The sequence below is a fragment of the Dipteris shenzhenensis genome, chromosome 20, assembly GCF_047967505.1.
Source record: "Dipteris shenzhenensis isolate YYH24624 ecotype China chromosome 20, Dip_SZ_1.0, whole genome shotgun sequence".
In the NCBI taxonomy this organism is placed as follows: Eukaryota; Viridiplantae; Streptophyta; class Polypodiopsida; order Gleicheniales; family Dipteridaceae; genus Dipteris; species Dipteris shenzhenensis.
The window spans coordinates 5,111,589-5,137,505 of NC_141615.1; the positions used below are offsets into that span (position 1 = coordinate 5,111,589).

The 25,917-nt window shown below is 44.6% G+C and overlaps 1 protein-coding gene across 1 annotated transcript in view; it reads right to left on the reverse strand.

Annotated features, from left to right (window-relative positions):
• LOC147889161 (protein unc-13 homolog) overlaps positions 1-25,917 on the reverse strand; it is a 224,734-nt gene that overhangs the window by 149,775 nt on the left and 49,042 nt on the right. The window contains exons 5-6 of the mRNA XM_087391455.1: positions 18,993-19,059; positions 18,735-18,873 (exon numbers count right to left, since the gene is read on the reverse strand). Of these exons, the coding sequence (XP_087247581.1) occupies positions 18,735-18,873; positions 18,993-19,059 (206 nt within the window). The remainder of the gene's footprint in view (positions 1-18,734; positions 18,874-18,992; positions 19,060-25,917) is intronic.

Sequence of the window (25,917 nt, forward strand, 5' to 3'; positions counted from 1 at the left end):
CATGGTTAACAATAGCTATTTGGATCATTTTAAGGCCATGGTGTATGATGCATGTCAACCTCTTTCACCTTTAGAGTTTTATTGATACTGATTATGCCTGGGATGCATTTGTTGCTCGTATGCAATCAGTTATTCGGGATTATGGCAAAATTTATCTCAAAACATTGAGGGATATGGTTGCTTGGGCAAAATCTACCTGTCAGTCTTTGACTGAACTCTCTCGTTTTCAGTCTTTGTCTCTTGAAGAAAGCACATCTTTATGCCAAGCTAGACATTGTTTGCAAAGTAGTGATCATAGAAAAATTGCCAAATGGGAGACAAGAGCTCATCAGCGAGCTTTCTTGGATAAAGGTTGCTCGTCGAAGGGTTTTTTTAAGAGCTTACATCATAAGCAACAAGCTATCAATATTTGTCATACTTTGCTTTCTGATGGACATTGGACTTCCTCTTGAGCTCAACTTGCTGCAGCTTGTGTTCATCGTTTTTCGAGGCAGTTTGGACAGGCTGATCCTCTTTCTCAAGCAGTATTGGCAGCCCAGACTCAATTACTGCAGCATGTTTTCCCTATTGTTTCTCATGCACAAGCTCTTGAGCTTGAATGCCCTTTCACTGAAACAGAATTGACCACTACTGTCCGATCATGTGGTAAATGGAAATCTCCGGGATGGGATGGCCTTACACTGGATTTTTTACTGCATACTGGGATCTTCTCAAGCCCATTTTGCTGTGTATGATCAACCATTCCTAGGAACAGCAACATATGCCAGTTTCTTGGAATAAAGGGCTAGTAAAGCTTCATCCCAAAAAGCAAATTTGTGAATCATTAGTTGATTGGAGACCCATTACTCTTACGCCTGTCATTATAAAATCAAAATGGTGGTTGATCGTATTAAAGGATACTTGCATGATGGCTTACATCATGCACAATATGGTTTTGTTCCTCGCAGGCATATCACTAATAATATCACAAATGCTTATGTTGGAATTGAGTATGCCAAATACACAAAGTACGATGTTCTTTTACTGCAAGTTGATATTGCTAAGGCTTTTGATACTGTTCAATAGGACTTCATCTCTCAGACAATGCATGCTTTGGGATTTGAGCAGAAATTGCACAATATCATATACTGGCTTTATAGTGACAGTCAAGCTGCTTGTATTCTTTTCTGGGAATACCTCTGAAGCATGGACTCTTCGTTGCTCGGTGCGTCAAGGCTGTCCACTTAGTACGCTCCTATATGCTATAGCCACGCACCCCATGCTTCAGTACATGGATCATACGGATAAGCTACATGGTTTAGAAATTCATGATAGTAAACCATTGCTTGCTCAATATACCTAGATGAATCTAGGAACATTCCCAAACTCATCCTCTAAAAACACAACATAGTGCAGTTTCAATCTCACGATAGTCACTCATAAGATTGGACACCATAAACTCCATCACGCATAGCAAGGACTAGCTACTATGACATCCCCACTAACATCATCAGCGCCCAAGAGTGGGTGTAAACCTTAGTATAAAAATATGCTCTCACACATACAAATCCACACACCCACACATACTTGAGCATCCATTTATACAAAGTCTTCGTACTGAGTTTCTGTCGGCACTCCGGAGGTGAAGGGCAAACTCAGCCATGACGAAGGCTAGCACTAAAGGAGAAGGCTAATCAAAAAGTAGTCCAAATCATTCAAGCTACAACTGCTTGTGAAGTCTAAACGATTTCATTAGTCTCTCCCAAACGAGCATCTAAATCTAAATCTAGTTGATAGGGCAACGCACCATTTAAGATAGAAAGAATTATCGCAATACCAACACACCGCAACTTCAACGAAAACTTCACAAGGTGAAATTTGCATGTCTGCTAATACCGCAGAAGCATATACCTAGATGAATCCAGGAACATTCCCAAACTCATCCTCTAAAAACACAACATAGTGCAGTTTCAATCTCACGATAGTCACTCATAAGATTGAAAACCATAAACTCCATCACGCATAGCAGAGACTAGCTACTATGACATCCCCACTCACGTGATCAGCGCCCAACAGTGGGTGTAGACCATAGTATAAAAATATGCTCTCACACATACAAATCCACACACCCACACATACTTGAGCATCCATTTATACAAAGTCTTCGTACTGAGTTTGTGTCAGCACTCCGGAGGTGAAGGGCAAACTCAGCCATGACGAAGGCTAGCACTAAAGGAGAAGGCTAATCAAAAAGTAGTCCAAATCATTCAAGCTACAACTGCTTGTGAAGTCTAAACGATTTCATTAGTCTCTCCCAAACGAGCATCTAAATCTAAATCTAGCTGATAGGGCAACGCACCATTTAAGATAGAAAGAATTATCGCAATACCAGCAGGCCGCAACTTGGACGAAAACTTCACAAGGTGAAACTTCACAACTTGGATGAAAACTTCACAATACGGCAGAAGCATATACCTAGATGAATCCAGGAACATTCCCAAACTCATCCTCTAAAAACACAACATAGTGTAGTTTCAATCTCACGATAGCCACTCATAACATTGAAAGCCATAAACTCCATCACGCATAGTAGGGACTAGCTACTTGCTCAAGCTTATGCAAATGATTCTTTTTTCACTCCTCGCAATATAGAGGAGGATCTTTCTGAGCTGATGCAAGCTCTTTCTTTATATGGTTTAGCTACTGGGCTTCATGTAAATTTTCAAAAATCAAAATTCTTGCCTTTGCATTCCAAGGAATGGCACTCTCTTTTATGGCCTGGAGAAATCATCCCACCAACTCAATTGGTTCGTCATCTTGGCTATCCTTTGAGTTGGACACTTTCTCCTCGTCAACAATCTGATTGGAATCTCACAGCTCTCAAGAAAAAGCTGGAGTACTGGAAAATGGCAACTTGGCCTCTGCATGTTCGTCTTCGAATTGTGCAATCTATTCTGATGGCGTATATTCAATTCTACTTGCCTCTTATTATGTTCAGCAAGGCTGATCTTGCCTCTTTTATGTTTGAGGTGCTGGAAATCTTCTGGTGTTCTCGCCATGTCCAAAAAAGCTTGCGTTTGCTTCCAGGACAACAGCTTTGTTCTCCAAAGATGCATGGAGGTCTTAATATTCTTAATATCCATCTGCACATTCTTGCCCATAAGGGGAAACTCATGCTGCAGTTTTTCCAAGGTTCTCAACCATGGGCTGCCATGATTCGTCATTTACTCTTGCATGTTGAATCTCCAGCTTTTGGTCATTGGCAGCTTTCCCAGTGGGACAGCTTTCCCAGTGGGAGTTTCTTTTTGGTTCTGTGACAGGCAAAATCCCCGGCTGTCCTTTGGTTTCCCATTTGTTGATGGATTGGAAACATATCCTTTCTCACTTGGATTGGCATGGCAGTGATTCCTTGCAGGGCAACTCTTTTAGAGCTGAAAGTATACATTGGTCTAGGGTGTTCGCCCTTCCTTTGGCTTTGCAAGAGCCTCGACGTTCATATTTTTGAGTCTCAAGGGGATTCCTTTGGTTCAGGATGTTGTTGATGATGCTGGAATTCCCCTTACTTTCCCCCGCTGCCAAATTTGGCCTTGGAATGCATTATCATCCACTTTGGCATAAGATTACTTTGATGCTCCAGCCTTTTCAGCCGGTTCCTCCATTGCATCTACAGGATCGTCTTCAAGACTGGACACTTTCTTATGTGGGCTTGTCATACCGTCCTCTACAGTTTCCACATATTACTGTCTCTTCTCTTTATAAAGTTCTACTTCCTTTGCCATTTATCTCGCAAAAGGCAAATCAGCTTTGGCATTTTCATCGTCCTGTGAAATGGTGGCGGAGACGTTTGAGACAGATTTGGCATTCTAAGATTCCTCTTCGTCAGCAGGTTTTCTTGTGGAGAGCTTTGTTGGGTGTTCTTCCTCATGGACAGCTCTTGGCATGACGACATATTGCTTCCTCTATTTGTCGCAGATGTCTGGCTTCGAGAGAGACTGCCTCATCTCTTTTAGCATTGTCCTTCCTCTCGTGCTTTCTTGGACTTCCTTGGGTGAGAGCTCGGTTTCCTCAGATTGCTTTTGGCAAGTTCTTCTGGCTTTTTGGAGTACATCCACCCAGACAGGAGTTTGATTTCTTTTTTGTTTGGGTTTGGTACTGAGCACTCTGGACTCTCTGGAAGGATCGTAATCATAGGGTCTTTGGTGATCCTGTTTTTTCCACTTTCTCTTTCTTCACACACTCTTTGCAGCAATCGCTTTTTGATTGCTTGCAATCTCGTATCTTTGATCATGATGTATATTTGTCCTACAGTGAGATTTTCTCTTGATGTATTATAGCTCTCCCTTTCTGGGATAGCTTCTTTGTAATATAATGAATCAAAAATTCCACACAACAAAAGTGTGTGTGATCCTATTTTTTCTACTTTTTCTTTCTTCAAACACTCTTTGCAACAATCGCTTTTTGATTGCTTGTCTTTGATCATGATGTATATTTGTCCTACAGTGAGATTTTCTCTTGATGTATTAAAGCTCTCCCTTTCTGGGATAGCTTCTTTGTAATATAATGACTCAAAGATTCCACAAAAAAAAAAAGTGTGTGTGTGTGTGTGTGTGATGGAGGTTTCTACTACTCCTCCCCCCCCGTCCGTACCAACCTTCGTCCTCAACCGTACCTTTTTCCTCCTTCCCGCTGTCCGTACAGCCTGATATCATCGCATTCGTACCTTTGTCCTTTTCTGCTCCGTCCGTACAGGCTGCTTCAGCCGTACCTTTTGTACTTACCTCCACCGTCTAGTCGCCTTTCCATAACCTGTCCGTACAGCCTGGGGCTGTACGGCAGTCCGTGCTCTCTGCACAGTCTGTCTTCAGCCTGATATCCTCGCGTCCATACCTTTGTCCTTGTCTACTCCGTCCGTACAGGCTGCTTCAGCCGTACCTTCTGTACTTACCTCCACTGTCCAGTCGCCTTTCCCCTGTCCGTACAGCTTGGGGCTGTACGGCAGTCCGTGCTCTCTGCACAGTCTGTCTTCAGCACCACCGATTCTATTTATTCTACTACAACATCCGTACTTGTTGTACGGCCGTCCGTACAGGTTGTACAATCGTCTTTGCAAGGTTCTTTTCCTGCAGATTTTGGCCCGATTTCCTCTTCCTTGCGCAGCCTTTTGGTACAGCCTGTAAATTTCGTACCAAGCTCGTCCTTTGTGTAGCCGTCGTCTGTCCTTGATCCTGCTTCACAGTCCTTTCAGCAACTGCAGCAGCCCTCTCCCCCTCAGCCTTTTCCTGCTATATCTCCCCCCCTTTTCCCCGTTGCTCCAACTGATGGATCTTTTGTGTTCTCTACATCAGTTCCTCCTTCTGCCTCTCCTCCTACACGTGTCTTTATTCGGAGGTTCCCTCGCATTTTGTCAAATCTGCGAAGCTCGATTTTGCGGATGGTCCTTCTTCTTCACTCCAGCTGGACCTTCTTCACAAGTTGTGTTCTGCTTCTTGCACATATGTTCCTCCATCGGCTTCCCCTTTTATTTGTTCTTTGGATCCCGCCCTTCTAGTTTCCGGTCTTCGACAGGCTCAACAGTTTGGGGTCTCTCTCTATTTTATGGGCAGGGTTTTATCTACAGCTCAACCTCGTCGTTGGGCTGAAGTTGCAGTGGGTGAGTATTGCATCTCCTCCTTTGTCTTTCTGGGCAAAGGTTTTTATTATGCCCACTGCTCTTCATTTGATGTGGTGGAGAGCCTTGTTACTCGTGCTAGGCTGGTTTTTTCGCTTATGTGATGCCCTAGGATCCGCTTTTTGATCCGTCAGCCTCTCTTCTGACTCACTCTCCGGTCTGGATTACCCTCAAAGCGTTGCCTATGCCTCTTCTTCAGCATCTTCCTACTCTTGCAACGCTTCTGGGGAGGCCTCTTCATGTTTCGAGACGAGTTTTTGCATGCTACCCGAGATGTTCGACTTTGTATTTTATGGGATATGATGCAGCCTGTGCCCTCTACTCTGGATCTTGATTTGGGCTTTGCCCATCCGATGCGCATCAGGCTGCATTTTGCCTCTTTCCCTACAGCATGTTATCGGTGCCGTCAAGTTGGTCATTTTACACGTGATTGTCCTTCTGCATCCAAGACCACTCCTCCTGCTCCTTCAACTACTATCAAGGTTACTCTCCCTTTTCCTCCAGTTTCTGCTATAGCTTCACCGGAGAAGCCTTCTTCTACTGCTCCGAAGCACTACTAGAGGAAGATAGATAAATCACAGGCCAATCTTTCTGTTGCTAAAGAAGCTCAGGATTGCACCCTTTTTGAGCACCATCAGCCTCCTCCTCAGGATATGGATGTGCCCCTTGCAGAGGGGATCTTAGAGGATGTTGCACATGCTCTCTCTCAGGTTGATACCCCGATTGAAGCTGACATGATGAGTCATAACATATCTAATGCACCTCTTTCGTCAGATGCTCCTTCTTCAAAGAGTACAGATATTAATCAAGTTCTTATGCCTGTGAAGACTGTGCCAGAGTCTCTTTCTGTTCAGGATGCAGATGTTTCTTTTTACAAAGCAATTGGTGCAGTTTCTTCACTGCATCAATTTTGACAAAGCAACAATCTGAAACTGGAGGATGTTGTGTTTGATCCTCCTCCAATTTGATCTTGTAACTTTTTACTTGGCTGCCTCATGACTTTTGCTCTGAGGCTTTACTTGTAAATTTTTCCTTTGTACTTATTGGTGGGTTTTTACCTCTTTCTGGGGTTTCCCACGCAGAAATAAAAGATTTCACTTTAAAAAAAAAGTGTGTGTGAAGACGTATTGCTCCTGCTATCTGTCATCGGTGTTTATCTCCCAAGGAATCTGTATCTCATATCTTCTGGCATTGCTCTGAGACACACAATTTCTTGGGCATCCTCCGGGACAGATTGAGATTGAGATTCTCTCAGGTTGTTTTTGGGAAGCATTTCTGGTTGTTTGGAATATATCCTAAACGGCCAGACTTTGATTTGTTCTTTACCTGGGTTCGCTACTGGGCACTCTAGACTCTTTGGAAAGCTAGGAATCACAAAGTCTTTAGTGATCCAATCTTTTCTGCTTTTGTCTTCTTCCGTCGTTCTTTGCAGCAATCGCTCTTCAATTGTTTGCAGACTCGTTTCATAGATCACGATGTATATTTGCCCTACATGTACATTTTCACTTGATGTACTATTTCAGCTTAGCAGTTTTTCCTAGATAGCTAGCTATCTTGTCATATAAAGCACTCAAATATTTCACCCAAAAAAAAGTGTGTGTGTGTGTGTGTCTGTGTGTCTGTGTGTGTGCGTGTGTGCGTGTAAAGAAATAAGATCAATTTGACAAGGCCATGTTTCCAAGAAGGAGGAAGAGATTGTTCTTGCCCAAGCATGATTGATCATAAGAAGAAGAGTGTCCTTGAGATCACCCCAAAATGCACGGAAAAATTCAACAGTCAATCCATCCCCACCAGGAGAGCTGCCTTTACGTAAATGACTCAAAGCATCATCCAATTCATTAAGCATAAATGGCTGCTCCAATGCATGAGCCTGTTCCCGAGACAATATAGGCTGAACATGCATAAGAAATTGAGACCTAGCTGCATTCACTTGCGTCGACTAATCAGCCTTAGGAGAAAAGAGATGCTGAAAATGACTAGAGCATTGCGATTCCAATTCTGATTTAGAGGTGGTCCAAGGGGAAAATTCCTAGCTGTCCTGTTTCTACCGCTTTTATTCATGATTGGAAGAGAATTCTCTCTTATGCTAAATGGTCAGGTGCTTCCTCCCATCATGGTAATTCTCTTCGTTTGGAAAGCATCCATTGGATGCAAGGTGTTTGAATCGCCTCTTGCTTTACAGGCACCTATTAAAGCATATAATCTTATGAAATTGGGCATAAGATTTGTCGGAGATGTGGTGGATCAACATGGTTATGTGATTTCATTTCCACAAGCTTGCAGGACATTCCCCTTGGGTCTGCATCATAGGCCCATTTGGAGAATACTTACAACTATGTTGTAGCCATTTGTTCATGTTCCTCCGCTGTTTGTACAAGACAGATTACTGGACTGGAATCTGACTTCCTTGTCTCCTGCTACCTGTTCAATTTCAATGCATAATTTGACATCCTCGATGGTCTACAGATTTCTTCTTCCACCGCCATGGATTGATAAGCATGCCAACACTCTTTGGAATTTGAATAGGCCTTTATCTTGGTGGCAATCACAACTCAAGAAAATTTGGAAAGCTAAATTGCCATTGAAACAGAGGCTTTTCTTTTGGAGATGTATAGTGGGAGCTTTTACCATTGGGGTAAATTGGAAGCACGTCGTATTGCTTCCTCTTCCTGCCCCCGTTGCTCTCATCACCGTGAGACAGTTCCCCATTTGTTCTGGTCTTGCCCGCACTCTCGGATATTGATCACTCATGTCTCTCATTTGCTGCGGCTTCGGTTTCCCTCTATCAGATTCGGGAAACTCTTCTGGATGTTTGGATGCTTCTCATATCAGACGTCTCCATTCCTCCTTTCTTTCACTGGGCTCGTTTTTGGGTACTATGGACTATTTGGACACAGAGATTGCATTTTACGATGGGACAACAGTTTCCTCAGGCATATGCTTTCTTCAGAATGTCCCTCAAGCAATCTTTATATGATAGTTATGCTGCGAGGGACTTGGATGCTACTAGCCTTGAAGTGTTTTCTGACTGTTTTTGAGTTCTTCCATTAGGCTCTCTTTTGGAGTCTAATGTCATGTACATTGATTTCATGTTAATTTTATAGTTAATGGTTTCACCAAAAAAAGCGTGTAAAGAAATAAGTGTCTGCAAACAGGGTCTATAGATCAAGATGTATATTTGTCCTATATTGAGATCTTCTCTTGATGTATTTGACCACATCCTGCTTTGGGATGTGTAATATAAAGACAAAATTCTCACCCCCAAAAAAAAAAAGTGTGTGTGTGCACGCGCTTTTGGAAAAACCTTCTGGTTATTTGGGATTCGTCCACACCGACAGGGTTTTGATTTGTTTTTTGTATGGGTTCCATATTGGGCACTATGGACTCTCTGGAAAGATAGAAACCGTAGAGTCTTTGGTGATCCCTTTTTCCCCCTATACTCTTTCTTCAGGCACTCTTTGCAGCAATCTTTTTTTGATTGCTTGCAAATAGGGACTTTTGATCATGATGTATATTTGTCATATCGTGAAATCTTCTCTTGATGTACTTGAGCACATTCTGCTTTGGGATTGTGACTCTGTAATATAAAAGATAAATCTTTTTTAAAAAAATGTGTGTGTGTGTGTGTGTTGAGGTTTTCTCTTGATGTATTTTCCATCATCCTACTGGGATGGTGATTTTGTAATATAAAGCAAATCAATTTTTCACCCCCCCCCCAAAAAAAAGGGTGTGTGTGTGTGTGTGTGTGTGTGTGTGTGTGTGTCTGTGTCTGAGATCAGAGATATAGTGTGTGTCGATGTGGTGTAGCGTCGAGGAGGAGAGAGCAGGTGTGAGAGCTCGTTGCCCGTCAGAGTCCGGTGCCTCCAGCCACCGTTGCGACCTTTGCTGTCTCCCATACCACATGTACGGCTACCCGTACAGGTCGTACGGCCGTTTCCGTACAGGTCCCAGCCCGCCTCAGCTGCTCCGTATAGGCTTGCCTTTGTTGCTGCTCTTCTGGTCTATTGTACAGTCCCCTTGATGTGTGTGCATTGTTCACGGTATATTTGTGTGATTTCAGTGAGGTGTATGCGTTTCTGTATATCGTCCTCGCCAAGAACCCTGCGCAGCCTCGTCCGTACATTGTACGGTCGTCGTACGGCGTCCGTACGATTTCGTACCAACTCCGTATTCCCATACAGTCAGCCTCCCCCCCGTGCAACCCGTACATACTTCAGCACAGCTCATCGTCGTCCGTACAGCCCAGTACCTCTTGCCGTACAAGCTTTTGGGGTTTCTTTGCTTCGGTGTCTTCCCGAACAGCCCTGTTTTTTTTCACCAAAATCTTACCTTTCCCTCTACTTTTCTCCTCACTAGCTATACTCTTCTCCCCCTCCCTTGTGGGCTTCCTGTGGATACTTCTTTGGGACTGGTTTTTTTGGCTTTCACTACCCCTTTACAGGTACTTCATTCCCAAGCTCCCCTTCTTACAAAGTTATGGCAGAATACTCATATGAAAAAACGTTTCAAAAAGAGCGTTCAGCTCCCTACAAGAAGCAAAAGCAGGTTGAGGGTCAGCATGACCCGGTGCATGACACTCTTGAGGCTCAACTAGTATATGATGTCATGCATGAAGGATTTGCAGATACGGGAAAAGAATGGAAAGACTCGATTCCTTCAGTTGGCCATGGTTGAGGTTGATGAAATTGTGGATCCAGTCAGAGAATATGCTAAGAATGCAGTCATATTATTTTTTCCAGGCCGGATGCCACCTGCTGCAGAGATAGGCAACTGGCTGACACGCACATTGGCTGGCTCTTTTGTTCGTAAAGTACACTATGCAGCCAGGGGCTTTTTTGAGGTTATCATGGTGGATGAGATCCACAGACAAATGCTTTTGGAACACTCGCCTCTCTTTTTTGGGCAGCAAATGGTGCATGTATTGCCATGGTCTCCCACACGGGACTTTCAAGCTTTAATCCGACACAGATGCCCGGTTTGGGTTGAGGTTGTTGACTTCCCACAATGTATGGCCTCACTTTTGCCTAAAATTGCAGCATCTTTAGGTAAAGTGGTTTGCCACACCACGGCCAAATGGCAACTCAAACAGATTTTGCATTCTCTGGGATACTGATAATCCCACACCGGACTCTTATTCAGTCACGGTGAATAATGTGAACATGGGCAGTGCTTTTTATAAACTCAAATGGGGCTTATTTGCAGGGGCCTGTTTTGAATGCAAAAAGTTTGGAAACATGGCTTCACAGTGTCCAATGAATCAGCACAAAATGCCTCGTACCACTTTGCCAGTTCACATGCCTACCAAAGATAACCCTACTCCAGTTGTCAACAAAAATAAAAGCAGTAGACAGCCTTCTGGGAGTCAGGAGAAAGGCAAAGCTCCAGTGCCTCCCAATGGGAATCTCACTTCACATTCACCTCCTACTATTCCATCCTCGACTAAAGGACAGCAACCTTCAACTGATGGCTGGCAAAGTCCCAGAAAAGTTATTTATGCTCGAAGAATTCCACCCCCCCGCACTTGGAATGGTGCATCTTCTAGCGGAAATACCCCAGAGATAAATACAGGAATTGGGATTACATGGGCTGCAGTAACAGCCAGCAGAACACTCTTCCCTGAAGAAGAGGTTGCTGCTTTGCTGTCTACTTCTTAGGTGGCTACTTCTTCTCAGGGGCTAGGCCTCGACCCTGAGATAGAAATGCAAGGCTGACCTCATAAATTTTGCTGCTGTACATAGTTGTTACATTGCTATAAATACCTATACATATGACTGCTCACATCAAATGTTTTACACTCAATGTCCAGGGCATGTGTGACAGTAGGAAATGGAAATCTGTGTGGCTGTACATCAACAGATTTCAGCCTGACATAGTGGCATTACAAGAGCACAACCAACATATTTATGCAGGCAAGACAGGACACTATTCTGGATATGATATTTTCTATGCTGGGGAGCACTCTTTCTCAGGGGTTGTCCTTCTGATCAAACATGAGCTTCAACCAGTCATTGCATTAAATGACAACAAAGGCAGATGGCTTGTTCTCCAATGCATTATTAGAGGAGAGGTGTTATGAATTTGCTTCAGTTTATGCACCTCAGTCCTCTAGAGAAAGAACGAAAATTTGGGATGCCATGCAACAATATCTGTGGAGATATCATGCCTACATATGTGGGGATTTCAATAATGCTCCACAACAGGGAGACAACACCTCCAGACATGACCATATGTTATCTCCTGAAAGGCATGCATGGTCTCAACTACTTTTGCATTTGGATCCGGTTGACCTTTGGAAGGAATTGCAGCCTTTGTCACCGGGCTACACTTTTCAACATAATGCTCTTTCCGCTTACCAGGCACGTCTGGATCGATGGTATAGTGTAGCTCCCCAACAAAATGGGGATCTCACATGCAAAATGTGGATTGACTATGCCTTTGTGCATTCAGAGCATGCACCGCTATGGCTGCGGTTATCTTTTCATGATATGCCAGATGATAGATTGCCACAAAGGAGACATCTACTTATAAACAATAGTTATTTGCAACATGCTGACTTCAAGGCCATGGTTACTGAAGCAGCTCATTGTCTTTCCTCTACCAGCCATCTTCATGTTGATGGTGTCTGGGATTCTTTTATTTCTAAAATGCAAGTGGTGATTAGAGATTATGGCAAGTCTTACATGAAGACTCTGAGGGAAACCATTGCTCGGGCCGAATCTACTTGTCAAGATCTCACTGAAATCAGTCATCATCGTTCGTTGTCCATGCATGAGCAAACAACACTATGCCAAGCTAGACATTGTCTTAAACTAAATGATCACAGGAAACTGGCAAAATGGGAGACTAGAGCAAGACAAAGAGCCTTCACAGATAAAGGTTGCTCTTCCAAAGAATTTTTCAAAAGTTTACATCAGAGGAGAATCAAAACAGAAATTTGCAGAGTGCTTATGCCCGATGGATCATGGACTACTTCACGGTCACAGCTTGCCTCTGTTTGTGTGCATCATTTCTCTCAGCAATTTGGCTCTACAGCTCCTCCCTCACAACAGATTTTGCTTGCACGAAATTTACTGTTGCAACATGTTTCTCCTATCATTTCCCCTACTCAAGCTTTGGAATTGGAGGACCCCTTTACTGAGAGGCAACTGTCAGATGCGATCAAATCATGTGGCAGATGGAAATCCCCAGGATGGGATGGTTTAACAGTCGAGTTTTTTCTAGCATACTGGCCTATTTTGAAGCATTCATTGCTATATATGGTGAATGCTGCGTGGCAAAATCAGAAAATGCCAGACACATGGAAGAGAGGTCTTGTTAAACTCCTTCCCAAAAAACAAATTTGTGAGTCTTTGGCAGATTGGAGACCTATCACTCTTATGCCCGTAATTTACAAAGTCACTACCAAAATGATTGTTGATCGGCTAAAGGGGTTTTTACATGATGGGTTGCATCCTGCTCAATATGGCTTTGTCCCGCGTAGGCATATCACAAATAACATTGCTAATGCCTACATTGGAATTGAATATGCCAAATACACACGACAGGATGTTTTGTTATTGCAAGTTGATATTGCCAAAGCCTTTGATACTGTTCAGTGGGATTTTATTTCATCGACTATGCAGGCATTGGGTTTTGGCACAAAAATGCAGCAACTCATCACTTGGCTATATCAAGATAGTGAAGCTGCCTGCATACTTTCAGGAGATATTTCTCCATCCTGGACTCTTGCTTGCTCTGTCAGGCAAGGATGTCCCTTGAGTGCTTTACTTTTTGCCATAGCCACTCATCCACTACTTCAATATCTGGATCACCTTGTGGACACTGACCAGTTGCACGATTTGGAGATTCTTGGCAGTCGCAGCACGATTGCTCAGGCATATGCTGATGATTCATTTTTTACTCCAAAAAATACTCGGGCTGATCTGTCCATGATTATGCATGCTCTTTCTACATATGGATTGGCTGCTGGCCTTCGGGTAAATTTTCAGAAATCAAAATTGCTGCCGTTACATGCACAGGCATGGCACAACCTTCTGTGGCCTGGGGAAATTGTCCCCGCGTCTCAATTCATTCGACATCTTGGTTATCCTCTAGGCTGGGGACTCACCCGTTCACAACAAACTGATTGGGTGCTAGTAAAGTTAAGGGCGAAACTTGAATATTGGAAGCTTGCAACTTGGCCATTACATGTTCGTCTGCGAATTACACAATCCATTTTGATAGCCTACATACAATTTTATCTGCCTCTCACTATGTTCACTAAGGCAGATCTGGTCTCTTTTATGTCGGCTATCATGGAAATTTTCTGGAGTTCAAAACATGGCAAGAAAAGTCTCAGATTACTCTCTATGCATCGTCTCTGTTCTCCAAAGATGCACAGGGGTCTGAACATTCTCAATATTCAAATGCATTTACTTGCTCACAGAGGGAAAATGATGATACAGTTTATGCAAGGAAATCAGCCTTGGGCTTTCATGATCCGCTCTCTCTTATTACATCTTCATACATCTGCCTTTGGGAATTGGCAGCCTACTCAGTGGGATTTTTTATTTGGCTCTATCCAAGGCAAGATCAGAGGATGCCCTTTTGTCTCTCGTCTGCTTCTTGATTGGAAACACATTCTATCTCACTTGGAATGGCATGGCAGGGACTCTCTCTCGGGCAACTCTTTGAGGGCAGAGAATATTTTTTGGTCTAAAGTATTCCACCCTCCTTTGGCCATACAAGAACCCCGACGTTCTTATTTTCTCTCCTTCAAAGGCATATCATCTGTGGCGGATGTACTTCAGGATGACGGCACAATTTTATCCTTTTCTATGGCTGCTCGCAAATATGGCTTGGGAGCTCATTATCGTCCTTTATGGCATAGAATTTCAGCAATGCTCCAACCGTACTTGCCGGTACCTCATTTGGAACTTCAGAATCGGCTTGAGGATTGGATTTTATGCTCTCCTTCCTTATACGCCCGTCCTTTGAAGCTTTCACATATCACAGTGTCATCACTGTATAAAGTGTTATTACCTCCACCTTGGATTTCCCACAGAGCAAATACTGTTTGGCATATGGATCGTCCAATGAAGTGGTGGAGAAAAAGGCTACGTCTCCTTTGGCATTACAAAGTCTCTCTTCGACAACAGCTTTTCCTGTGGCGAGTTCTCCTTGGCATTTTTCCATCCGGACCATTACTCGCACACAGACGTATTGCTTCAGCTGTTTGTCACAGATGCCAGCACTCTACTGAATCAGTTTTTCACATCTTTTGGTCATGTCCAAATACTTCTGATCTCATTGCCCTCATCAGACAGAGGCTTCGACAGCGATTTCCTACTGTTACTTTTGGCAGATTTTTTTGGTTGTTTGGCTTTCATCCACAGAGACAGGGTTTTGATTTATTTTTTGTATGGGTGCGCTATTGGACACTATGGACTTTATGGATGGATAGAAATCATAGAGTCTTTGGTGATCCACTATTTTCATCCTTTCTTTTTTTCAAACGATCTCTGCAACAATCATTCTACGATTGTTTTCAGACTCGTTTGATTGATCAAGATGTGTATACAGCTTATACTGAGATCTTTAGTTGAGTAGTAGCTACTTCGTTTTTGAAGTAACTATGAATGTAATTACTCTACAGAAATAAAAGATTTCTTCCCACAAAAAAAAAGTGTGTGTGATCAGAGGAAATTGCACAAATGGTAGATCAGAGCAAGAATGAAGCCTCTCATGGATAAGGGCTGCTCATCAAAAGCCTTCTTCCAGGGCCTGCATGCTACTCGAAAGAAAAACTCATGTCTAAGGGTAAGGAAGATAGATGGCTCTTGGACGCACTCTTTCTCTGATCTCCAAGATGAATGCCAAAATTATTTCCAGCAATTGTTCTCTGCTCCTGGTTCCCCATCAAATCAAGTGACTGATGCAAGGATTGAATTTGTTCAATATGTTTCTGAGATAGTGGAACTAGATGATGCACTTACATTGGAGAGACCTTTTACTGACACAAAACTTGATAATGCATTGTCCCACCTCAGCAAACACAAGTCCCCTGGTTGGGATGGTCTTACGGTGGAATTTTATATTTCTTTTTGGGATGATCTGAAAGATGTCCTTTTGCAAATGATCAATGTTGCTTGGCAAGAAAATCACTTGCTGCCCCTTTGGAAGCATGGCATAATCAAACTTGTGCCCAAAAAACATCTGTGTGATCATATGTCAGATCGGAGGCCTATTACTTTGATGCCTGTAGTTTACAAACTCATTGCCAAAATGATTGTGTATAGGCTTCACGGGATATTGAATGCGGGCCTTCATCCTCATCAGTATGGGTTTGTGCCGCGAAGACAAATCCATGACAATATCTCAAATGCATTGACTGCAATTGAATATGCTAAGTACTCGCATCAAGATGTGCTCATATTGCAGGTAGACATTGCTAAGGCATTTGACACTGTTCAATGGGATTTTATCTCTCAAATCATGACAAAGTTGGGCTTTGGTCCCAAGATAGCAAATGCCGTTTATTGGCTTTATTCTGGCTCTACTTCTCAGTGCATTCTTGGGGGTCATCTATCTCGGTCATGGACATTGGGGAGATCAGTTAGACAGGGCCGCCCTCTTAGTGCTCTCTTCTATGCTATTGCGACCCATCCCCTCTTGATGTATCTTGATCATCTTACAAACACAGGACAGATGACTGGTCTTAAAATCCCTGGGGCTGCATCTTTTTTGGCACAAGCATATGCTGATAATTCCTTCTTTATGCCACAAAATTCTCCCCGGGAAGTTCACATGCTTATGACCACCCTATCATTGTATGGATTAGCAGCGGGATTGTATGTCAATTTTGACAAATCTAAATTGCTTCCTCTGAAACAATGTGACTGGCATTCTATTCTCTGGCCAGGTCAAGTGGCGCATTCCAAAGATGTAGTCAGGCATTTGGGATATCCTAGAGGATGGCATATCACCAGGAAGCAGCAGTTAAAATGGATCTTCCAAAGACTTCAACATAAATTGGAATTTTGGAAAATTTCTACCTGGCCACTTCATGTCAGGCTCAGAATAGTACAGTCCATTGTAATGTCCTATGTTCAGTTCTTTTTGCCTTTGTTACATTGGTCCCCCAGAGATATTTCAGCTTTTATGTCTCAAGCTATGGAGCTGTTATGGAGGACAAAAAATGCCGTGAAAGCATTGAGATTGATGAAGATGGAAAGGGTGTGCTCTCCTAGGATGCATGGTGGACTTAATGTTCTCAATATAAGATATCATGTACTTGCAAGGAAGGCGACTATGCTCCATACTTTTTTCCGTCAACAACAGCCATGGACTTGTATGATAGCATCCATGTGTGTCGACATGAGGACATCGGCATATGGCCATTGGACTACTGATCATTGGGAGGTTGTCATTGGGAGATTTGTAGGGAAGAGACCTGGCTGTCCTTTCTCTACTGCTCTGATACTTGACTGGAAACAAGTACTTTCTAAGGTCAAATGGGCTCCCGATAACTGCTCGGGGACAAACTCGATGAGGAAAGAAAGTATTCATAGGAGTGCCATCTTTGACATTCCACTTGCTTTACAGGAACCTGTTCGGGCATATAATCTCTTGAAATTGAGAATTAGATACATAAATGATGTGGTAGATGATCAGGGCTATGTCCTATCTTTTCCTCAGGCCACTGCTTCCTATGCATTGGGAATGCATCATAGGCTGATATGGAAGAAAATTGCTGATTTGTTACATCCTCTTCTCCCTGTTCCTCCTGTGGCTGGCACAGACAGGCTTATGGATTGGCAATTGCAACCCTCTGCTACATGCTCTCATCCTATTCCTCTGCCTCTCTTGACCTCCATCAAAGCCTACAGACTTCTTCAGCCTGCTCCATGGATTCAGCAATATGCTAATACTCTGTGGCATATCAGGAAGCCCCTTTCATGGTGGCGGAAGAATCTCCGGATATTATGAAAGTGTAAAATGCCTTTGAAACAATGACTTTTTCTTTGGAGATGCATGACCGGCACTTTGTCAGTGGGAATCGCACTTTCCAAACGTCACATTGCACCATCCACATGTTTACGATGTCGAGCTCCTTCAGAGACTGTCCCTCATTTGCTTTGGCACTGCCCGTGTTCTAGGAACCTCCTTGGAAGAATTTCAAATCATCTTCGACTCCGTTTCCCGAGCCACAAATTTGGGAAACATTTTTGGTTATTTGGAAGATATATGAGGTCCTTGTCACATTATTCACTATTTCTCTCATGGGTCAGATTTTGGGCTCTTTGGACAATCTGGAATCAGCATAATTTGGCATACTTGGGTCGCCAGATTCATAAGTCATATGAATCTTTCCGAGCCTCATTGCGGCAATCCTTATATGATGCCTGCCATGAGGGTGACATCCATGCTTCTTGCATAGAGCTTTTCTTTTTATGTTTCTTTTGGGATACTCTCTATTTTGGAGACTTCCCATCTTGTAAATTTATGAGAATAAAAATACGCTGGATTTTACTATTAAAAAAAAGTGTGTGCACTCTGGACCCTATGGAAGGATCACAATCATCGGGTCTTTGGTGATCCCCCCATTGTTATATATCGCTACTTCCATGCTTCTCTCCGACAATCTTTTTATGATTGTCTTCAGGCACGGGAACTTGACTATCCTGCCTTCTTGTCATATAATGAGATCTTTTAATGTTTGTAACTGGCTGTTCCCCTTTTTTGGGACTGCTTTTTTAATATAATGACAAATGGATTTCACCAAAACAAAAGGTGTGTGTGGGAGGCCTCACGGGCCTAAGCGAAAAAATAACTCATACAAGCCTCGAAGGGCTGAAGCAAAAGGCGTGCTAGGACCCTTGCAAAGTACTATACGGATGACTAACATTTCTATGGAACAGCAACAAAGCCAGATAATACACCTATTCAAGGAGGACCCAAATGCAAAGAGAGAGAGAGAGAGATTTAAGTACCTATTACTTACAACTTCATGCAAATTTTCTTCAAGGAAGCTGCACTACCAAGGATGCAACTGAAACTATGAAACATGTTACTGCAGATAGGTTCAGCAAGTATCTGGAAGACTAACCTCCATCTGTATTCGCATGGTCTCCAGTAAACCAGCCAGCCCTGGCGCTCGAGTGGTTTGAGATTTCAATCTGTTATTGTTACTCTTAGTGTGTCCTGCAACTTTTGAAGATTTCTCCTTTGCTGGGGAAATTAGCCCCCTGCAATATCAAATTTCAAAGGAATCAGGCTTCTCACAGCTACATTAGTTGCACAAAAAATGAAAAAAAACCCAAGACTGAGAAATGCCACAGATGTGAAGGAACATCACAAATCCTACCCAGCACCCCCCACTGATGCAAGTAGCACCTCGTATGCAGTTTCCCTCAGGTCATCATCTGACAAACCTGAAATAGATTTTAAAATCCGATTATATCTAAACATTTTCTCCAGGTAGCATAGGAATACGGTGAGCAGAGAAATCATGATATTCTAGGGTAATAAGTTATATGCTAAAATAAAGAATACCAAATTTCATCAGCAGTGTTTCTACTGGCTGCAAAACTTGCAACATGAACAAGATGAATATAAGAATTGCAGGTCCTTGGAATTTGAAATGTGTTGTTACAGTTGCTGTAGCAGCATGAGGTAAATGACTCTACACCTATTGTACAAATAAAAAGAATAATTAAAGATGCCAGATGCTAGGAAAGAAAACATGGCAAAAACAAAAAAAACAATTCTACATGGCCAGTCCAATGAGCAGTTCCACAAAAGCATTGCAGCATGATGCAGCAGGCCCAAAAGATGCAATTTGGTAACATCAAAATGGTTGACAAGCAAATTATGGCAGGCTAAGCCCTCGCAGCTGAGAGGTTTTCACCAACCATATCTACCCATTTTCAAATGATTATAAAGTAACCGGAAAGCCCAGGACCACGAGGGACTGTAGACAGAGTACTTTGCACACGGGCAGGAGGTTTTGGCCCCAATCTTAGTGTAGATGTTTACCCATGCAGTATGCCACAGCTTCCCCCTGCTTGGAGTACCACAACCGTTGTGCCGATACACAAAGCAAGGGATCCCATGGACACAGGGAACTATCGCACAATCATGATAGGCCACAAACTGGCCAAGATCTATGGGTCGGTGCTAGAAAGAGAGAGCGATCAGCTCATACACAAAGGCACGTGGGCAGCAAACGTTGGGACAGGCTGGTTTTTGGCGACAGCATTCCACCCTTGACCACATCTTCACCTTACAAGCTATCATCGAGGAGGCGAGATCGAGATCCTAGAAAGTCTACACTTGCTTTGTAGACTTTCGGAAAGCCTTTGACACAATCCCACGAGCCTTTCGGAGGGCCTTTGAGACTCCAAGAGAAAAAGTAATGATTTGGGGGGTAATGAGCCTATATGAGTCAGTTGAAGGAAGAGTATGTGCCCTTGGAGGTCTATCAAATTGGATTGATAGCACTATCTCAGTTAAGCAAGGATGCCCCCTCTCACCAACACTCTTTGGGCTCTACATTGATGAGATCATGACTTCTATTGATCACCTAGGAGGGGAGGGATCCTTGCTTCCTGACCTAATGATACAAATACTACTTTACGCAAATTACATAGTTCTCATCTCCTCTTCAACAGCAAGCCTACAGAGACATCTAGAGGCCCTAGAGGTGTTTTACAAGGAGAGAGACCTGATGAGGGGAGAGATCTAATGATCAACCTTGACAAGACCAAGGGTATGATCTGCAAGACTTCACGTGCAGTATTGTTCAGTCATACACCTACCTTGGGGCAATCTTCGCAAGGATGGTCTTCACAATGACTCACGTAGCTAAGGCACAACTCAAGCCAGGGAGCTCTAGCTAGACTAGAAAGAAAGAAAGAAAGAAAGTCTATTAATGTCTACGGGAGACCAACAGGTCTACGGAACATCAAAAAAAACCATCTAGTACATCTGCTTTAGGGAGGGCACATGGCAGCTCCCAAGGGTGCAAATGCAACCCCAATTATTTAGAATACCTACATAATAGACTGAAAGTGTAATCAGCCATACCTCAGTTTAAGACTGAGAGTCTCTTGGTTTGGATTTATACTCTTTGATTAGTGCTATGCCTTCACGATAAACTACCCCTTCCTAGCAGCCCTAACTTTGGCTAATTCCGTTGCCTTATTCTTCAAATGAGCTCGTGTAAGTTCCTCAGTTATCCATATCTTGGTCCCTTTCAACTTGTAAGATTGTCGAAGAAGCTTGATCTGTAAATCTAGCAACTTACGTGTAAGGATAGCATGTCCTCTGGAGTGCCAGATATTTGTTGCTCCGTCATCGTCATCATCGTCGTCATTATCATCATCAACCTTCCATTCAATATTAGGCATGGCTGCTTTGACATGTGCTAAAGTCTCACTGAAAGAGTCATCATCTTTGAACCATCCTTAAGGGAGCCCCCCAACTCTAATCTTCAATGCATTATCACGTCTGGCTTCGTGTTCTTTGATCTCTTCTTGGATATCAGTCTTGTTTGCCTTTGTGTCGAACTCCTCAATCACTTCTCTCTTGGTTGATTGTACTTCAGTATGAACCATACCTTTCACTGTAGAGATGTTAGAAATTACCCAACAGAGGGTACACACCGCGGAAGACTTATAGTAATGCCCAGGAGCTCACACAGTGTGGTGTGGGGTGTGGAATCACAAAGTTCTTTACTTATGTGCATTCAATAGATGTGCACACTCATCAATAGACAATGAACCAGCCAGATAGAGAAACCACCAAAATATATATTTCCGTCCAAAACTATGGACACAATACAAAAGAGATAGATCCAGAGTCCCACCAATGGTGTGGTCCTCTGATCTTACCACAAGGTCCTTCTCCTATCTGCTGGATATCTCTAGACTCAAGCCCGCGTGCTCCACCTCGAGCGTAAGTAGACTTTCCGTCCAAAGATCTCAGCACCTTGCTGCCCTAGTAGACAGCCTAGGCTTAGCCCCAAGTGAGCTCAGTCTGCAGCAACTCTAGCCCTGCTTTGCCTCCTGGATGTAGGCCCAAAGATCAGGCTTCTGCTGCTCCTGCTGCTCCTCTGTCTGCTGACTTGCTGGATGTGAAACGAGGCCTGTGGCCTCTGCTTTTATAGGCCCCAAGGGCCCCTTGAAATAACCGACCAGCCAGCCCTAAATGGGCCGACTGGCTGGTCTGTTTGGGCCAACCAGTCTGCCCCAAAACAGCCCTTTAAGGGCTCACAAAACTAGGGCCCTTTGGCCCACACTTCTAGGGATTTTGGCCCTCCAATCTAGGCAGGAGCCCAGCCTATATAAGGCATGCCACTGCCCACTAGCAGCCCAATTTGCTGCTCCACCAGGCCGGCTGGTTCTGCCCTCTGCCAGGCTCTTTCCAGCCACGTGTCCTGCGCCGTACTGCCCCGCACGTCCTGCTGAGTCATCGCACCTTTCATGGGGATCTGTTGCAGTCCGTACGCCTGCCATGAAGCTTTGTCTTGCCAGGCCAGATCCAGGGCTACATGCCCCCGCCATCTTTCCTGCACAAGGTTTTCTTTTCTTGTGAGGTGCTGCCCATGTGGCAGCCCCCTCTCTCTCTCTTCTCTGGGCATCTTCTGCCCTAGGTCTCCCTCCCCCACGCTCTCCTCATTTGGGGGCTTACAGATGGGGAGGTGACCTTTCCAACACCCCCTCTCACCGACACATCTCGGCCCAATGCCAACACGTCGATGAAAATGCTCCAGTAACTCCCTGGTCGTAGTCCTCTGGAACTTTTCGATGTCGAAATCTTTTCCTGGCTTTTCATCCAGTGGCTCCTGCTCCACCAGGTCTGGTTCCACTTCCGCACACCATCCTGATACACAGGTCCATCTCTGGTAGCACCACCTAGCGCTAGCACCACCTCCTTCAGTCATGTTCCCGCCTCATAACTCGAGCAATCCAGCCGTCATGATCTTCCAGTTGTCCCCCTCATAATGAGTGAACAACCTGGAGTCTTCCAGGCACCATGCTCTGAGGGTCTATTTCAACCCGTCCTTCCTTTGGCAAGGTCTGCAACCAATGAATATTTCCAGAGAACCTGGACCATGAACTCTCACTGAGTTCTCAAGTAGGTACTCTTCTGGCTTCAATACTCTTTGTCCATCACCTTCAAGCAATCTGTGTCCGAGATTTGAAGAAGCACCAATATTTCCCCTTCTGCCTTCGAAGAAGGCTAATTCCTTCCAATCTCGTATCACCTGAGACAAATGAAGAGCAAAGTCTCTCCACAGCATGCTATAAAGGCTCAAATGCAAAATATCAAATACATACCAGACTGTTGTACTGCTTGAATGTTTGCCCTGAAAGCAAACTCTCATTGAGGCACCCACCAAGCGCCTGTGTAATCCAATACTGTCCCCTTCTGAACTCCAGCATCCATCTGACCATGAGACGCCAGGGCCCTCCATGGAATCCACCCTCGTGTCAGTGTCGACAGCCACACACCTGGAAGGTACCGAGCGCTCCATGCTGTCCTTCACCTTCACAAAGGCATCTGACTCCTCGTCGACCCACATCTCTATGTCAGACATCCTCACTGTGATTTCTGGATCAACATATCTGACCTCGGTAACACTCGGTGATGTCACCAGGAACAACTCTTTGATTACCACATTTGCTTTGGCCTCTCCCTCTGAATCTGTGTCAGACTCCTTTTTGTTTTTCTGATCCGCCTTTTTCTTTCTGCAGTCCTTTGCAAAATGTCCTGGCGTATCACAGTAGAAGCACTTCTTCTTCTGCTTCCTCTTGGAAGTCCCCTCATCGTCAGAGTCGTCTTTCTTGGACTTGCCACCGTTAGGCTTGCCCTTTCCTTTGCCAGGGAATCCTTCGCCAGCATCGCCTTGTCATCTTTGTCCTCGTTGTAGAGCTTCTCCCGAGCTTCCTCCTATAGCGGTAATGGACCCAACTCCTCAAACATCAGCGGTTTGGTCCTCTGTCCTGCGGTCACAGCTATAACAAAGCTCTTAAAACTTCGAGGCAGTCTCCTCAGTACCATCAAGGCCAAATGGCATGAGTCTATCTTCTGATCAACTGCTGCCAGCTAATCCCTCACCACCTTGACCTTCGTCAAATGGCTATGTACCGTATCTCCTTCTTCCATATCAAGATTGTAGAGTTGATGCTAAAGAAGCAAAATCCGGGAGGTGTTGTCCGTCTCGTACAGATTCTTCAGGGTGGCCCACGCCTCTATTGACGTCTCGACCAACTGGATATGTGGAAGAACGGAGTCCGCCGTAGTCCCTATGATTATTGCCACGGCATGGGCATCTCTGTCTTCCCAAGCTTCGAGCTCCTCTCTGTCTACTGCCATGACTATCTCCCCTTTCCTGTCCACCATGTCCTCCGGCTTCAACTCCACTCCTGTGGTCAGCTTCCACAACTTCCAAGCCACTAAATGACTCCGGATCTTCACTTTCCAAATCGGGTAATTAGTCCCGTCCAGGTTCCCAAACTCTCCAAAGTTAGGGATAGTGAAAGAGAAAACTGGGGGAGGAGGAAGGGAAAGCAGGGGCTGAAGAGGCTGTAGAGGTCGACATCTCTGCTGTTTATACCACACAGCAAAGTCAACCAAACTCAATTTCAGTAGACCAGAATTCTGAACGCACCTGACTGAACCTGAGTCACCCTCCTTCTCGCAAGGGCACAATCCTCCAATCGTAGAAGTCAATTCCCAAGAGCTTTTGAATCAGGGTCATCCTTCAGCAAGGTCCCTGCCTTCAGGCTCCCACAACTGTGAGCCTCCTACTTGGGCTCTGATACCATGTTAGAAATTACCCAACAGAGGGTACACACAGCGGAAGACTTATAGTAATGCCCAGGAGCTCACACAGTGTGGTGTGGGGTGTGGAATCACAAACTTCTTTACTTATGTGCATTCAATAGATGTGCAGACTCATCAATAGACAATGAACCAGCCAGATAGAGAAACCACCAAAATATATATTTCCGTCCAAAACTATGGACACAATACAAAAGAGAGAGATCCAGAGTCCCACCAATGGTGTGGTCCTCTGATCTTACCACAAGGTCCTTCTCCTATCTGCTGGATATCTCTAGACTCAAGCCTGCGTGCTCCACCTCGAGCGTAAGTAGACTTTCCATCCAAAGATCTCAGCACCTTGCTGCCCTAGTAGACAGCCTAGGCTCAGCCCCAAGTGAGCTCAGTCTGCAGCAACTCTAGCCCTACTTTGCCTCCTGGATGTAGGCCCAAAGATCAGGCTTCTGCTGCTCCTGCTGCTCCTCTGTCTGCTGACTTGCTGGATGTGAAACGAGGCCTGTGGCCTCTGCTTTTATAGGCCCCAAGGGCCCCTTGAAATAACCGACCAGCCAGCCCTAAATGGGCCAACTGGCTGGTCTGTTTGGGCCGACCAGTCTGCCCCAAAACAGCCCTTTAAGGGCTCACAAAACTAGGGCCCTTTGCCCCACACTTCTAGGGCTTTTGGCCCTCCAATCTAGGCAGGAGCCCAGCCTATATAAGGCATGCCACTGCCCACTAGCAGCCCAATTTGCTGCTCCACCAGGCCTGCTGGTTCTGCCCTCTGCCAGGCTCTTTCCAGCCACATGTCCTGCGCCGTACTGCCCCGCACGTCCTGCTGAGTCATCGCACCTTTCATGGGGATCTGTTGCAGTCCGTACGCCTGCCATGAAGCTTTGTCTTGCCAGGCCAGATCCAGGGCTGTGCTGCCCATGTGGCAGCCCCCTCTCTCTCTCTCTTCTCTGGGCATCTTCTGCCCTAGGTCTCCCTCCCCCACGCTCTCCTCATTTGGGGGCTTACAGATGGGGAGGTGACCTTTCCAACAAGAGACTAGCCTCATGAATGAAGGCTGCCAAGCATCTCTGGTCTTGTAGGGAGCCGAAGCCATCTCTGAAAAGGCAATAGTATCGACCTCTGATCTCGTAGTACACCGAGAACCTGAAAGCGAAATGCTCCTCTGACTTGGTCTCCCGAGAATCGCACAAGGTACAGATGCGGCCCTCTCTAGGTATCCCCTCCACTCGACCACTCTCTATACTGAGGCGGTGCGATGAGACTCGAAACTGCCCAATCAAAATCCTCACGGAGTGGGGGAGGTATATCCCTGTGTATCCCGCTGGGTCAATGAAGCCCTCCTCTGAGATCCATAAGCAATGGTCTTTGTAGAGCTTGAGCTTCACAGGGAGCTCACGGGGTTCCAGCCAAGCCCTCAATGTATGTAACTTTAGGAGGCCCTCTCGAATGAC